The 13,643-nt window shown below is 41.4% G+C and overlaps 1 protein-coding gene across 6 annotated transcripts in view; it reads left to right on the forward strand.

The window, feature by feature from the left end:
• Positions 1-13,643, forward strand: part of ABLIM1 (actin binding LIM protein 1) — a 211,983-nt gene that overhangs the window by 70,924 nt on the left and 127,416 nt on the right. The window contains exon 1 of one of the 6 annotated variants that reach the window (XM_063340167.1): positions 9,525-9,891. The exons of the other annotated variants lie outside the window; for them this stretch is intronic. Within the exon in view, the coding sequence (XP_063196237.1) occupies positions 9,876-9,891 (16 nt within the window). The 5' untranslated portion in view covers positions 9,525-9,875. Of the gene's footprint in view, positions 1-9,524; positions 9,892-13,643 lie in introns of those variants that run through there. 6 annotated transcript variants of the gene reach the window in all.

Consider the following 13,643-nt stretch of genomic DNA (forward strand, 5'->3'; position numbering starts at 1 on the left):
AAGAAGCACATGGTCCTGGTGTCTTCAGATTTTGGGAAACTGCCTTTCTCCCTCCTTGAAGTCCCATTTTTCTTGGGACAGCGTTGCAGTAGGCTTATTGTGCTGTGTGCTTTACGGACCAAGCATGTTGTTGAGTTGAGGTTTTCACCCTGGGAGCAGCCTCTCAGGTGCTTTTCACCAGCTCTGGAAACTGCTTGCAAACCCACTATGATACTAGGGCATCTCTGGAGTTCAGCATGAAGGGTCGCATGTCCCTGATAAGGACCAGCCAAGCACAGCTAAGCCTCTGTCTCCTGGGCTCCTGCAGTCGGAGCCATTCGAACAATGACCATCACGGAGTGAGAAATCTTCCTTTTGCGCGTGCTGCACAATGCCTCGGTATTACCAAGGACTTTTTTCACAAACAGGGCTCACAGGTGAAAGTTCTCCCTCTCCCTCCTTCTCTCTGTCTTGCTGATAAAAACTGCTTTCTTCTCTGCCCTTTACTACAGTAACGGTGCTGATGTGGTTTTGATCCTGCCATGACAGCACGTGTTGAATGCGTTGCTTATTTCATCAGCTTTACCAGGATGGGGTGGTTTTTCACTGCTCACCTGTTAGACCTTAAATGCAAGCAGATGTTTCTGCTTGTTTTACTCCCAAGATTCACAGACTGGCCGCTGTGGGCAGAGTTCACCTGATGCAATTGCTTCAGTTTTGTCATACTACAGATACATCTGCTTGTGAAAAATGCTGAGTAGTGGTTTCATGTTTGAGTAAGAAGTATAGCTGAAACTCCCTGTCTGTGCTAGGCCCTAAAAATCTTTGCTTCTGTAAATAAACACAATTAGCTTGATATTTTTTAAAATCAAATTTAAAAAGAAAAAATAATTAATTACTACCAGTTCTTCATTCTCTGCCCGTTTGCAGTATCTCTACTCCAGTTCAATCACTGCCACATTTTTACCTAAAATATTTGCATTTTTACTGTCTTCTTAACCCTTGGCCTCCTGTTTCAGCTTTCTGCTGGCTGTGGGACAAGTTGTTGCCAGTGTTCAAGATCAATCCAAGCTAATTTGCTTAGTAGTACATCAGTGGTTTAACATTAATCTGTATTAATGATAGCATGGTTTAGAGCAACTGAATTCACCTCTGTAGGGCTCACTGCTCCCTCTGCCTAAACTCTTTGTTATCTGTTATCCCATAAACAAGAACAACATTGCAGTTCGTACCTTTACTAGATGCTAGCAAGAGAGATGAGCTATATCAGCTTTAAGTAGAAAGAAATAATGAAAATCATAGAATTATAGAATGGTTTAGGTTGGAAGGGACCTTAAAGATCACCTAGTTCCACTCCCCTGCCGTGGGCAGGGACACCTCCCGCTAGACCAGGCTGCTCAAAGCCCCATCCAGCCTGGCCTTGAACACCTCCAAGGATGGGGCATCCACAGCTTCTCTGGGCAACCTGTGCCAGTGTCTCACCACCCTCACAGTAAAGAATTTCTTCCCAATACCTAATCTAAATCTCCTCTCTTTCAATTTAAAACCATTAACCCTTGTACTATCACTACACTCCCTCATAAAGCGTCCCGCCCCATCTTTCCTGTAGACCCCCTTGAGGTACTGGAAGGCCACTATAAGGTCTCCCTGGAGCCTTCTCTTCTCCAGGCTGAACCACCCCAACTCTCTCAGCCTGTCTTCACAGAAGAGTTGCTCCAGCTCTCTCATCATCTTCGTGGCCCTCTGTGGTCTTTTGGTTTCCTCTGCGGCTATATACATGGGCAATAGCAGTAGTGTGAAGATTGTTAAAGGGAATTGAAGCAAAGATGTCACTTGCTCTGTGCCTCCATAATACTGAGGGGTGATGGCAGCTCTGACCGGAAAGAGCATATTGTGGCTACACATCCCCCACTGTTGTTTACAAGGAGTCCTGCTTTTGTTCTCTATCTGATTGAAACTTCCTCCCCTGCGTCTGTCATTTGCCGTTGTATAACCTTGGTATTTTAATCAAATAACGAGAGAGAAATGCCGTCCCCTTCCTGGGCAGGGCTGAAGCAGGACCGCAGGTGTGGCTTGCCCTCCACCGCTTCAAGTGGCAAGAGAGCGTCCCCTCTTCCCGCCGTCTGTGGGCTTGCAGAGCCACCACAGCCTCCTGCAGGCAGGACAGACACAGGTAAATCTGAAATCTGAAAAGTTCTAGCCTTTCTGCCAGTGGGTAAAATACCAGTGGCACTGGGATGGAGAATACAGAAGTAGAAGTTGCTATTTCTTGTCCTCTGAAAGCTGTTCCTTGGGCTTGCTCTGCTTATCCAAAAGATGAAATACTGGGAAAACTTCAGAGCAGAGAGAAGAGCATGGGAAATGCTGTCCTCACTCGCTCCAACTTTGACTTTGGGGCGTGGAGGGAGTAGAAGAAGAGAGAGAAGCTTGGTACATGGTCTTTTCCCTTGCTTCATCCACTCCCGTACGTGCCTTCCTCCTGCTGGCTGGGGAGAGGATGAATGCTAATTGCTGTTGGCTCCTTCTCCTCCTTTATGCCTGAGAGGTGGGGATATCGCGAAGTAGACTTTTGTATACAGAGACCTTAAAAGTGGCTTTTAGTTTGAGAGAATGACAGATGTTAGACCTCTGTGGGCTTTTTTTCGGTAAAAGGGCAAATAGTTCATGAGAGGAGAAGGAAAGAAAGGGAAGTGGGAATGTTCATTACCCAGGTGATGCAGACAAGGTGAAGCTGAGAGGGAAAGAAAAAGATGTTAGAATGGGAGATTAGGATTGCAGTTTTTGCATTATCCTGCTTTTGATTTTTCAGTTCTTTTCCTTTAAAGAGCAGGTCTTTATGGTGGGAAGCAGAAACTGTGGCACCAGGGAATGTTTGTCGCTGCTTTGTTACCACATGAATTAGACAGTGGAACAGTAAAACATAGAAGCATTAAACTGTAAAATGCAAAAATATAAACCCAATTAGCTTATCGGTATACATCAATGCTTGGAAGATTCAATATTGTTTGTTTATTTTTTAAGTTGGCGAACTCTCCTTTGAAATATATGACGCCCTCCTTTGGAGCAGAGCACTAAGCCATCCGGTTTGGTGTAAACTGACTGTGAGCAACTCCTTACGCAGCAGCAGCAGCAAAATAGCTTTTGTAGTTTTCTTTTAAAAATTCCAGTCGGTGTGCATGTTGAAATCCGTTACGCCTACAATGTTTTGATTAGCAATTTGTTGTAGGTCTGCCTAATATTTTTGTGACGATCCTACTGTTGAAACAGCAACAAATAATATAAAAGAAAGATTCAAATATGTAAGTTTTTACGTACTGAAGTAAGTGACCTCCCTTGTTAGCAGATAAAATCACAGAGACACTAATAGAAAAGCTCCAGAAGCTGGAGTAAGGTGGTACAAAAATTTGTTATTAAAGCTTGTTTGGATATATTAATATTACACTATGTAGCCAAGGTGTATCTACTTAGAAAGCATTATTTATTTATTATTTTTTTTTAGGTCCTCTGTGGTTCATTTTGGCTGGGAAATAACTGTGGGAGTGAGATACATTTATAGAACAGATTTAGGTGCCCTTTTTTTAGACCCCTATTTATAGGTTAGTATGGAATCAGAAGAGAAGGAATTTTTCATCTGGCACAGTGAAAATTGATTAGTCCAGTTTAAATGGTGGTAAAGGGTGTTTTAAAGGGTGGTATATATCCAGGGTCCACGTGATGGGTGGCCTCATCTTCAGGGATGGCGGACTAGCATTGGTGTGTGCTTTGCGGTGTGTTGTATTGCTGAGGCATACGCTAAAGGTTGGTGCTTAGTGAGATACTCTGCCACGTCTCTCGAGACTGCAAAACAAAGAACTTGTTTCTTTGCGCTGCAGATTAACTGATCGGTGGGAAGCTGCTTCGATCAGGTGTTTCATGGACCTCTCATGGAGAAGCTCTTTAGACTAGTGAGTCTTTACTGCTTTCTTGATGATTTCACTCCCCAGACAGGCTGTGGGGGTTATTCTGCAGAGTTAATCCAATTCTGAAGTGGATTATCAATATCAAATCTCCTTAATCTTAGGGATGCACTGTAAAGCGTGACGCTTGCATATATGCTTTCCTGCTGGGGATTCCTGCCTTCGTGCAAGTTATTTGCCTTTTTCATCAGTAGTTGTGGTTACTGTCAGTAGTGGTTACTGAAAGTACACTCATGGTTTTATCAGCAACAGTTCTGCTTGTGGTCATGATTTGGCTGGGTGGATTCAATTTATAGCAGGTGAATAGGGGTGATTTTATATGGCAGTTTTAAAAAAAATACTGAGTTTGAACCACTGTCGCTACAGTGTATTATACTATATTTCAGTTCAGTGTCAAGTATGTGTGCATAGTGTAAAAGTTCACCCAGGTGTTGAGAAAGCATGATCTCCTTTGTAAGGATTAGCGATAACATAAGCAGTCTGGAAGCCAGTTATGATATCAATAATATAAATGTGTGTGCAGAGGTAAATGTTTGTGCATACCTGCAGTCAGAAGATTACCCATCAGTGAGCTTTGTGTATTTTTGGGGCCACTGCAAAGAAGTATAAAGTAACCATCTTTTCTCATCTGTTTCTAAAGATGATCTGAAGGTTTCAGATGCTTTTTACATAAGGGTGTGTGTTACAGGCTTCTTAATGTTTAGAGCAAAGCCAAGTGTCCTTGTTTCCTTATTTTGTTTTGCAATAAATTAGCCATTGCTCTTACTATTTTATCTGTATTTTGCAGGCTAATACTGTTATGCAGAATAGCAGCTTACTAAGAAAATCTTGCAAGAACCTCAGAAAATCAGATTTTCTTTTCAGAAAGTCAGACTTCTTGATAGATCAAAACCTGAGAAATGTTTTATTCCGGAGGAGTCTAATTTGGAAGAATATTAAATCGTTCTGTTAAAAAAAAAAAAAGCACTAAACCCCCAAGTCCTGGCAGATCAGAATGAATACACTATGTATTTTGCTGAATCAGGGAATGTATTTGGTAAATTTTAATTTCATTTACTCTAAAAGAATGATGACACGTGATTGTAAACATCAGTATTACAGACTGATTGTCTTCAAAATAGCATGACATAGGCTACAAAGAAAAGCCCACCGTAGTGGAAAAGTTGTGGGTAGGACCCAGACCAATCGGGCGTTATTTGCTCGAACATCAGTCTTATCAATAAGGATATCGTGATTATCCCAAGATGTCAGGTTCCATGACTGTAATATGTCCTAAGAAAGAACCATATTCCTCTCTGGTGGGTGTGTATACTCTCCTCTAGACTGTTTAAAGCTTGTGATAGAGGGTCTGAGGTGGTGAGGTCAGTCAGTGGGGCCTTCATAGCTCCTTAACATTCTGCTGGTTCCACACAGGGCAGTGTGGTGAGGAGACAGGGTTAAGGAGAGGTTGGCAGCCGAGGGCCATTGCACAAGCATGAGGTCATTATAGAGCAAAAACCGTGTGGAGGGTATAGAAATGCTACAGGATGACATGACTGCCGTAAAGGAGCTTCCCCTGAAGCCTTGGGAAGACTAGCAGATTTATGGAGGGGTACTGTAAGAACCTGGAGAGGCAAAAGAGCAACACATGCAAGAACAGTCTCACTAAACACCTTCTGTCTTTCTTCAGGAGCAAACACCCAGCTACTCACACCTAGTGTGGGGGACAGTTTTGTCAGGTGCAGGCTGAATTCTGCTCAGCAGTATGTCTGGGTGAATCTGAAAAACTCCACCAACATCATCAACTTTGCCGAGTCAGTTGCCTGCCTTCTTTCATACTACAGACCTTAAGGAGCACCGCTGCTGGAGCCGTTTTCAAATGATGGAAAATGTGTCAGTTGTCCAAGTGGATGAGGGTGAGGCGTCAGAGGAATAGACTGCTGGAGCAGGGTATGTTCAAGGGGAACAGAAGCCAGGAAATACTTAATCATATAGCTTTTGAGAATGCTAAAACTGGAAACTGTAGGTTTCCCCGTCAGGGCACTGGGACCGCTGCTGGGGCACACGTCTTTTGCGAGAAATCCCACATTGACACTATTGGTTTTCCTCTGAGCAGGCACAGTTAAGTCAGGATAACAATTAGAGCAGGTCACCTCTTCTTTAAGAGCATTAGAGAGTGGGATTTCCTTCCTGGAGAAGGGACCAATTTGCAAAATGCCATAATCAAGACTTTATGGAAGTGATGGCTCTCAGTTGACCTAGGTTGTACCGTGGTTAAGCTGTGGAAGCCCGTGGCAGCCTTTCTTGTCAAAACTGTTTGTGCCAGGCTTTTTGCCGGAAGCAAGGACATTAAACAGAGGGTATTTTCCTGGAAGTTATTTAATAGAACAACTTCTCCCCTTTCCCTTTCTGTTTTCTAGCAGACTGTTTCCTTCATTAGTTGATGAACAAGAGATATTGGTCAGTTTCGAAGAAACTCTATAAAAACTGTGCGCTGATACTTCTAAGCCATGATCTCATCTGTGAAGAATGAGAACAAGATAAAAATACAAAAGCCAGCTTTTAAAATGAGAATAACAAATCTTAAATCATGGCTAAACTGCTTAGTATCTTACATATACTTTTTCAACATTATCAAGGTACAAGAAAAAGCAAAACAAACCGGTTTAACTCTTTGCCTTTGTGTAGTGATCTCAGTCGTGCCTCTTGCTGAAAGCTCAGGATATTTTTCACCAGAAAATAACAGCAACGTAAGCGTGTTGTTTAGCTCTAGTGTATTCATTGTGACTCTTCACTCACACCCCGTTCAAGGAGAGATTCTCTATTTAATTTGTGCAGTGGAAAAGGTTATTTAAAGAAAAAAGGTTATTTTGCTTACCTGTAAAATATGCTCCTTTAAATAACAATAAGTTCCGGCAATTTGTTTCTAGAATTGCTATGTATTCCTCTTTCACCTTCAGTTTAGGGTATCTGAGTAGATTCTGAACTGTATAGCAGGGTAAATTTTAGTCTGCAGGCTTAAAACAATGAGGTTAAAACTAAAAACCCTCCTGGTGTAAGAAGATTTTATTTACAATACCAACTTCTGCTCTTTCTATCTCTTTCCGCAGGAGTAAATTACATTTGACTCCTAAATCTCCAGTATAATTTACTGCAGTCTGTATTTTTAAATTTGTGTTTATGCACATGCTGTAGTCTAACATCGCGGCTTTCCATGGCTGAATGATGTGAGGAAAGGCTTCTGTTCGGCTGCGGGTGAGATGAGATACAGCAGTGCTAATCTCTAGCACATGTGAAAAATGGAGGTAATGAACTCGGAGAACAGAAAGTCCAGATACTGGCAGGCAGCTTCTGTGTCAGCAGCTGCTGGAACAAAAAATGAATGGTAATCATTGCGAGCCTTTTGAGGGTGTCTGAGGATGACGGGAAGGGGTTAACAGTGTCCATGCGTGTGTATCCATAGGCTGTGCTCTGCACATCGGATCAAATATTTATGAATGAAGGTCAGATGTGCCCCTTTCAGGAGGCTGTCCCCTAACTGTTTACAAAATACTGCTTGATAAAGAGCACAGCCAGGTTGAGTTACAACCTGACATCTCTCATGTGTCAGATATGTGACATCACGGGTTATGCCCCAGCGTTGGTGGGGTTCAGCCCGGATCCCCAGCTGAGCCTCAGGCGCTATTAATAGTAACAGACTGAGTCACAGAGGCAGGAATGTCAGCCTGCCTGCGCTGCGCTTCTCTTACACGTTAGACTGCTAACAATAGAAAGCCAGCCTAGATTTGTTAGAATAGAATAACTATTTTTTCCCCCCATGCATGTGCCTGAATCTCTGTGTCTCTCTCTCTCCATCTTAGTTGTTTATTTATTACAGAATGTCACTGAATAAGAGGGATCTTTTGGGCGAGGCAGATTGACTGGTTTCATTTTTTCTGTTGTTCTGGGTGGCATTGATACAAAACATTTTGAATTTATTTACTGCAAATATTTTTAACGCTGCATGCATGCTCTGATTTTTTTTTTTTCCAGCAGGTATCAGCCATCTGCTGCTCTGTCTGGCTGGTGCCTACAGCTTGTTTCTTTACGTTAATTTTTCTCTCCCTACATATAGTAGCAATGAGAAGGAATGCCCTTGTGGAGGTGTGAGCTCCAGTTCAAGTCCAGCTCTCAAAAAATAGGGGTTCCTTCAGCTCTGGGCCGAACCATAGCTTTTGCTTTAGGGTGCAGTATAAATGTAATTGCACCTCCATCATGTAACCTAAAGCACGTTTTGCATTGAGTTGTGGTCAAGTTGAAGCTACAGCCCAATGAATCTGCCTATAATCGAGCCCAGAATATCTTTATATTTGATCCAGTTTGCTACTGCGGAGGTCTCCTCTGTCTTTGGCAAGTCAGTTCATTTCCCTTTGTCATTTTCTCTACCTCTAAATCACAAACACTAAAATTTACTGTCCAAGCAAAGGCGTGATGGTGTAGGTTTGTATTGGTGAAGTCGCTGGTAGCTAGCTAAAATGAGGAATCACGTCATTTATAAATAAGGAAAAAGTGGCTTATAGTAGTAGTGATAGAGGTTCCCCAAAATCCTAGTTATGGCAGTATATATGTGTTAAAAATAATACACATTAAGTGGTTTTTAATGGGCATTCAGGGTTTTGGTTAATCATATTTCCAAGCTTTTCTTCATATGCTTACGAAAGAAAAGCTTAGTTTCTCACCTGACTCTGACCTGTATCTTTCGATAGGAAACAGAAATGTTTTGAATCTTGCTATAAAATGATGAGACTTGGCAATATTGTAAAGAGTTGGTTTGTTTAGTTTTTAACATCAGCTTACTGACCAGTCCTTTCTCAGGTAGTGCCTGGAAAAAACATAAATCGGAAGGTCAGTTTGATGCCCAGATTTAACACCAGTGCTTTGTCTTGTTGGGGGGTGAAATTCACGTGTAAGTGCTGCTGTTTCAGTGTGCTGTTCTCTTCTCAGTTCCCTGAGTACTTATGGCTGTCATCTCAATAACGTAAGAGGAGTTGTAGTTTACAACTATTTGGTATTTCAGAATACGGCGCTGACCTTGACTCACAGCAAAAATTTCGTCCGTGGAACTCGTGGCAATGCTTCTAAGCCCAGGTGCTTGCTGAGTGGTGACAGTTCTCATTTTTATAATTTTTATTGTTATTTCAAGGAAGCGAATAGAGTCGGTATTCCCAGCTTGCAGAGATTATATGTTACTCTCCTCCGTGCTATGGTCAGAAGGCATTGAGAGACTATTTATTAGCATGTTCTGTGGTCTGGTAATTGGCGTTTGGTAAGAGGTTTAAAGTAAAACCAGGAGTGGATAAAGCGGTGCTCACCATAGAAAAGCCACTGTGCCGCAGCCTGCCTCAGCACTTGTTCATCTTGTGTTTCCCCCCTTGATCCTGGCTCAGTTTGAGTAAATAAAATATTAGGAAACTCATAAATGCCACTTTAGCTTTCTGCGTGCGTTTGAACAGCTCTCCTGTCCTCTCTCGCATCGGCTCGCGTGCAGTCTTTTGCCAGTCATTCGGGAGCGAATTGCTTTGCCAGCTCGGTTCTGCGAGGGCAGAGGAATGCAAGGTGGTGTCAGTGGCTGGAAATGAGGGACGTTGGAATTCAGCATTTGTTCCACAGCAGCAGCTGTGGCGGGTTGTTTCAGCACAAGGGGCAGAGTCCGCAAGCAGGGTAGGAGCTGCCATTAGCCATAGGAAAAGACCAGAGTGGGAGAAGGTAAGAGGCACAAGAAGAAAAGAGACAGTGACGAACAGTCGGACCTGATCAGATCTTGTGGGAAACTTCACTGAAGAAGAAAATTATCTGGAATAAACTGCCGCCTATTTTTTTTTCCTAAAATCCACCTCAGCCAAACACTGCTGGATAAAAGATTGTGTTTAAATTCCTTCAGCTAATTCTTGCTGCTTCCACTAAGAGGAAAATTTGTTTGCCATGGTGAAAGAAAAAGGTAATTATATTTATTGATAGACTGGAGCTGAAACAACCTAATGTGCCAGCCATAATCACCTGAGGTTTAAACCTTCAAATTTAAAACGCAGCATGCTTTGATTGACAGTTGTTGTTTTCCTTTCTGTAAAAGTGATGTGCCAAAACCTGCAGTGGATTGCATTGATTATCTTTGTACCTGTTTTAATGAGGGGAGAATCTGGAACACACCTAATTTAGAGTGTTTGCACAGCTGGGTGCCTTCTGTGTGTACATGTATTATTTTTTTTCATGTGATTTAACCCAAGTTTGCTGTTTTTACCTCTATTCTTTACAGTTCAAAGAGCTTTGGCCACCAAAGCAATTACCTGAAAATTTTAAAGCTAAACATTGATATATTCAGCAAGTTTGGACTTGAGAGGGTCATATTTTACCTTCTAATGAAAAACTGGATTATATGGGATTTTGCTTACTGTTTGAATTTTGCAGCAATAAATTAGATATCAGTTTCAATTACCTATAAATAACATTTTAAGCCTGCTACTGAAGCATTTACTAGTCAAAGGTTTTAGAAATGGTTGTGGGGTCTTTCCTTGCAGTCAGAGCGGTCTGTATCATTTATTGTGTTACGAAAATGTGAAACACGTTCTGAATTGTATTTGAGCAGCGGGGTGCCTGAGGTTTTGGAGCATTATGTTATCACAGGTACATTCAGACTTAGTCTCTGTTTTGTGAAGAGGAGGATCGGTGTTTACTTTTCTGAGGGCTCTGTAAAAGATAATGTGGGATAAATTCAAACTAGGGAAGAAACAGGAATAAGAAGTAGTAATGTTGCGCAAGAGTGAGCAGTTTTTCAACTCTGAACACCCACATTAAGTTTGGTGTTTGTTTTTTTTTTTAAATGCTGTAAATGAAACAAATTAAGTTAATTTAGCTTCATAGATGTTTAGATTGAAGAGAGCAGGACAAATGCCTCGGTAGCCTGCCGTAGTGTGTCAGATGTATCAAGAGAGTTACAGTCATAACCATTATACAGTCTACTGATAATTTTTGTTGACAAAAAGCATTGGCCCAGCATAAATAGTATTGGCTACTTAACAGATTGGAGATTCATTACTTCAGATTTGCAGGATCATTTTTATAATATCAGTGACGAACTGTTGACCTGCTACCAGTATCAATAAACCATACTAGGGATGATTTAAGTAGCTATTTCACCCCAAATCCTTGAAACTGCAGGTTTCAGAATCCTTTGAATCAACTATGCCACTCATCTTTTCACAAGAGTACGTGTATTATCATTCAGCTTATAATTGTTCCTTGTTTTCTAAGACACGTTTTGAAATTGGGCTGCTGGTTTTCTTGAAGCGTACGTAAAATACGTGTAGCCTTTTTAGCTGTGTGTTCAATTTTGGTCCTTTGGTACGTTTCTGCTCCCCACCCAGCTGATGCTGAGTTGGCTGGGCTCCCTGTTTTACATGGGGCTGCACCGTAGGAGTACTCTTTAAATACAATTTGGCATCCTACACCATGAAAGGTGTCATATACCTGTAAGAAAATTAAAACAAGCCTGTCCTTTTTATAAAAAATGTGAGGGAGAAAACCTCCTAGAATTATGGGGAAAGTTGACAATAAATGGTTGAAAATGTGCAAGACTTGTGTTTAAATGGCTTCATTTCCCCCTCCCCACCAAGTTTAATGTGTTATTTACAAAGGCTATTAATATTGGTGTCGGATATATTTTTTTTCCTGTTCACACAGATAATGGGCTAAAATAACTAAATGCCATCTTTAATTTTGTTGTACAATTACTGATATTTCACATCTCATGGCTGCAGAGTGTGAAAGGATAGGACCTGTTTAGTATTTTGCTTTTGTACCTTATTACTTTCAAATAATTTCTCCAACCAAGTTGGTGGGTTTTTTTCTTATGTCTTTTGTTTGTCCCTTGCTGCTTTTTTTTTTTTTTTCCTTCCCCCTGCTTTAGTCAGAAGGTCAGGAGTTATTGCTAGTTTGAAGCTGCTACAGATATCACCGGCTGGAGTGATACGCTTGCAAAACGCAGGCCAGTACGGTACAGCTGGTACCTTCCCTTCCAGCCGCTGCCTGAACTGCTGTTTGAACAAGCTGAAAATGTGTTCAGTCCAGCGTCAGTTCATAAACATGTTAACTAGGCACTGGAGGGGCTGGTTTCAACTAGGAAAAATGCAATTCCAATTCACTGAAGTGCAAAATGGTTAGTAACAGTTTTTAGCAAATTAGCACGCTTCATTATGCTCATATTGTAGGATGATTTCAGTGTCTGCCTGGTCAGTTCATACACAAAAAAAATCCTGAGGCCAGGGTGTTTTCTGCTGACACCAAATGGCACTTCCTAAATGATGTTTGACTGATACCACATTTTCATGACTCTGACTGTGTACTTATCTATTTTCAATTACCAGCCCTTATTATCTAGTAACTCACCTAAATTATTGTCACTGCGTTGCATCCAAGGGCAACTTCCTCTCTTTATATGCTGTAACAGAAGAAAGTTTACATATGCATATGCATGTCTTCTTATTAATTCTCTTCTGCAATTTAAAGTCTATATTGAATAATCTGCATTCTTAGTGCTTCTATGTTGTGGTGGATGTATGAATCGTGAGCCTGCTAGCCACATTGGTGGACGGTGTAAGTGTCCTAGCTTCATTTTTACCTCCATTAGTTCACATAAGCTGAGGATTTAGCCGTGGTTCTTGATTTCTTGAGCAGTTGATAAGAAGATGGTCCTAGCATTCACCTACTAGGCTGTGAAAGCATATTGGGAATCATCTTTGTATGTGATGAAATCTTGGAGTGGATCATACATGGGCAAACCTATGGAAGTGGATTAGTATCTATTCATGTCAAACTTCTCCATGCTTGGAAGGATAAGAGGAGAAAACAGGAAGGGCTGAAGATTTTTTGGATTAAGGTACCGGTTACGGAGGCTTTATGATTTCTGTTCTTCATGTCCTGATTCTGTTGAAGGGCAGGTGCTGGCACCTACTGGGTACCAAGTTGCAGTAAGCTGGATGGTGTTCCCATGTTCTCACAACTGTCTCTGCGGGTATTCGGTTGGTGCTGGCTTTCCCTGTTTGCAACACAGAAAATGTAGTGCACCAAAATGTTAACAACGTTTCTCATATGATTTGGCCTATGGTCTAGTTCAGTCTTGCAGAGAGATTTAGTTCCTGGTTACTTTTTCTTCATACTTTTGGTGAAGCATGATACTGATACCCCTCAGGGTTATGACCAAGAGGACTATTTTTATGTTTGCAGTAGCTCCAGTCTTGTCTTCTCTTCCATTTGCATATCCCAAGAGCAGTGAGTCTCCAAATCAGCTTTTAGTCTAACTTTTTCATTTGATATAACTGCTTTAGATGGGATGACGCTTGAAAAGCATGCAAAATGTTACCTGTGTGTTAATTTAAAGGTGTTCTCTATCTGGAAGACTCTCTCTCCAGTGCTCTGTGTATTTGCAGTCAACATTTATTCCCAGTGTGAATCAAGAAAACATTGAATAATGGGATTTGTGTCCTGACGCTGTCTCAATGTCATGGTTGTTAATGAAACATAGTCTTGATCTGAACTCATGACTTTGGAACTTTTAACCCCAGGTGACCTGGGAAAGTCTCCAAGTTTGTTGCTTTTGGGGCACATTATGAGATTATGCAATCATACTTCGGCAGGGGGGATGACTTTATTTCTTGTTGCTTCAGTTTACTTAGTTTTAAATTTATTTCTGCTTGA

Source organism: Chroicocephalus ridibundus, chromosome 6, assembly GCF_963924245.1.
Source record: "Chroicocephalus ridibundus chromosome 6, bChrRid1.1, whole genome shotgun sequence".
Classification (NCBI taxonomy): domain Eukaryota; kingdom Metazoa; phylum Chordata; class Aves; order Charadriiformes; family Laridae; genus Chroicocephalus; species Chroicocephalus ridibundus.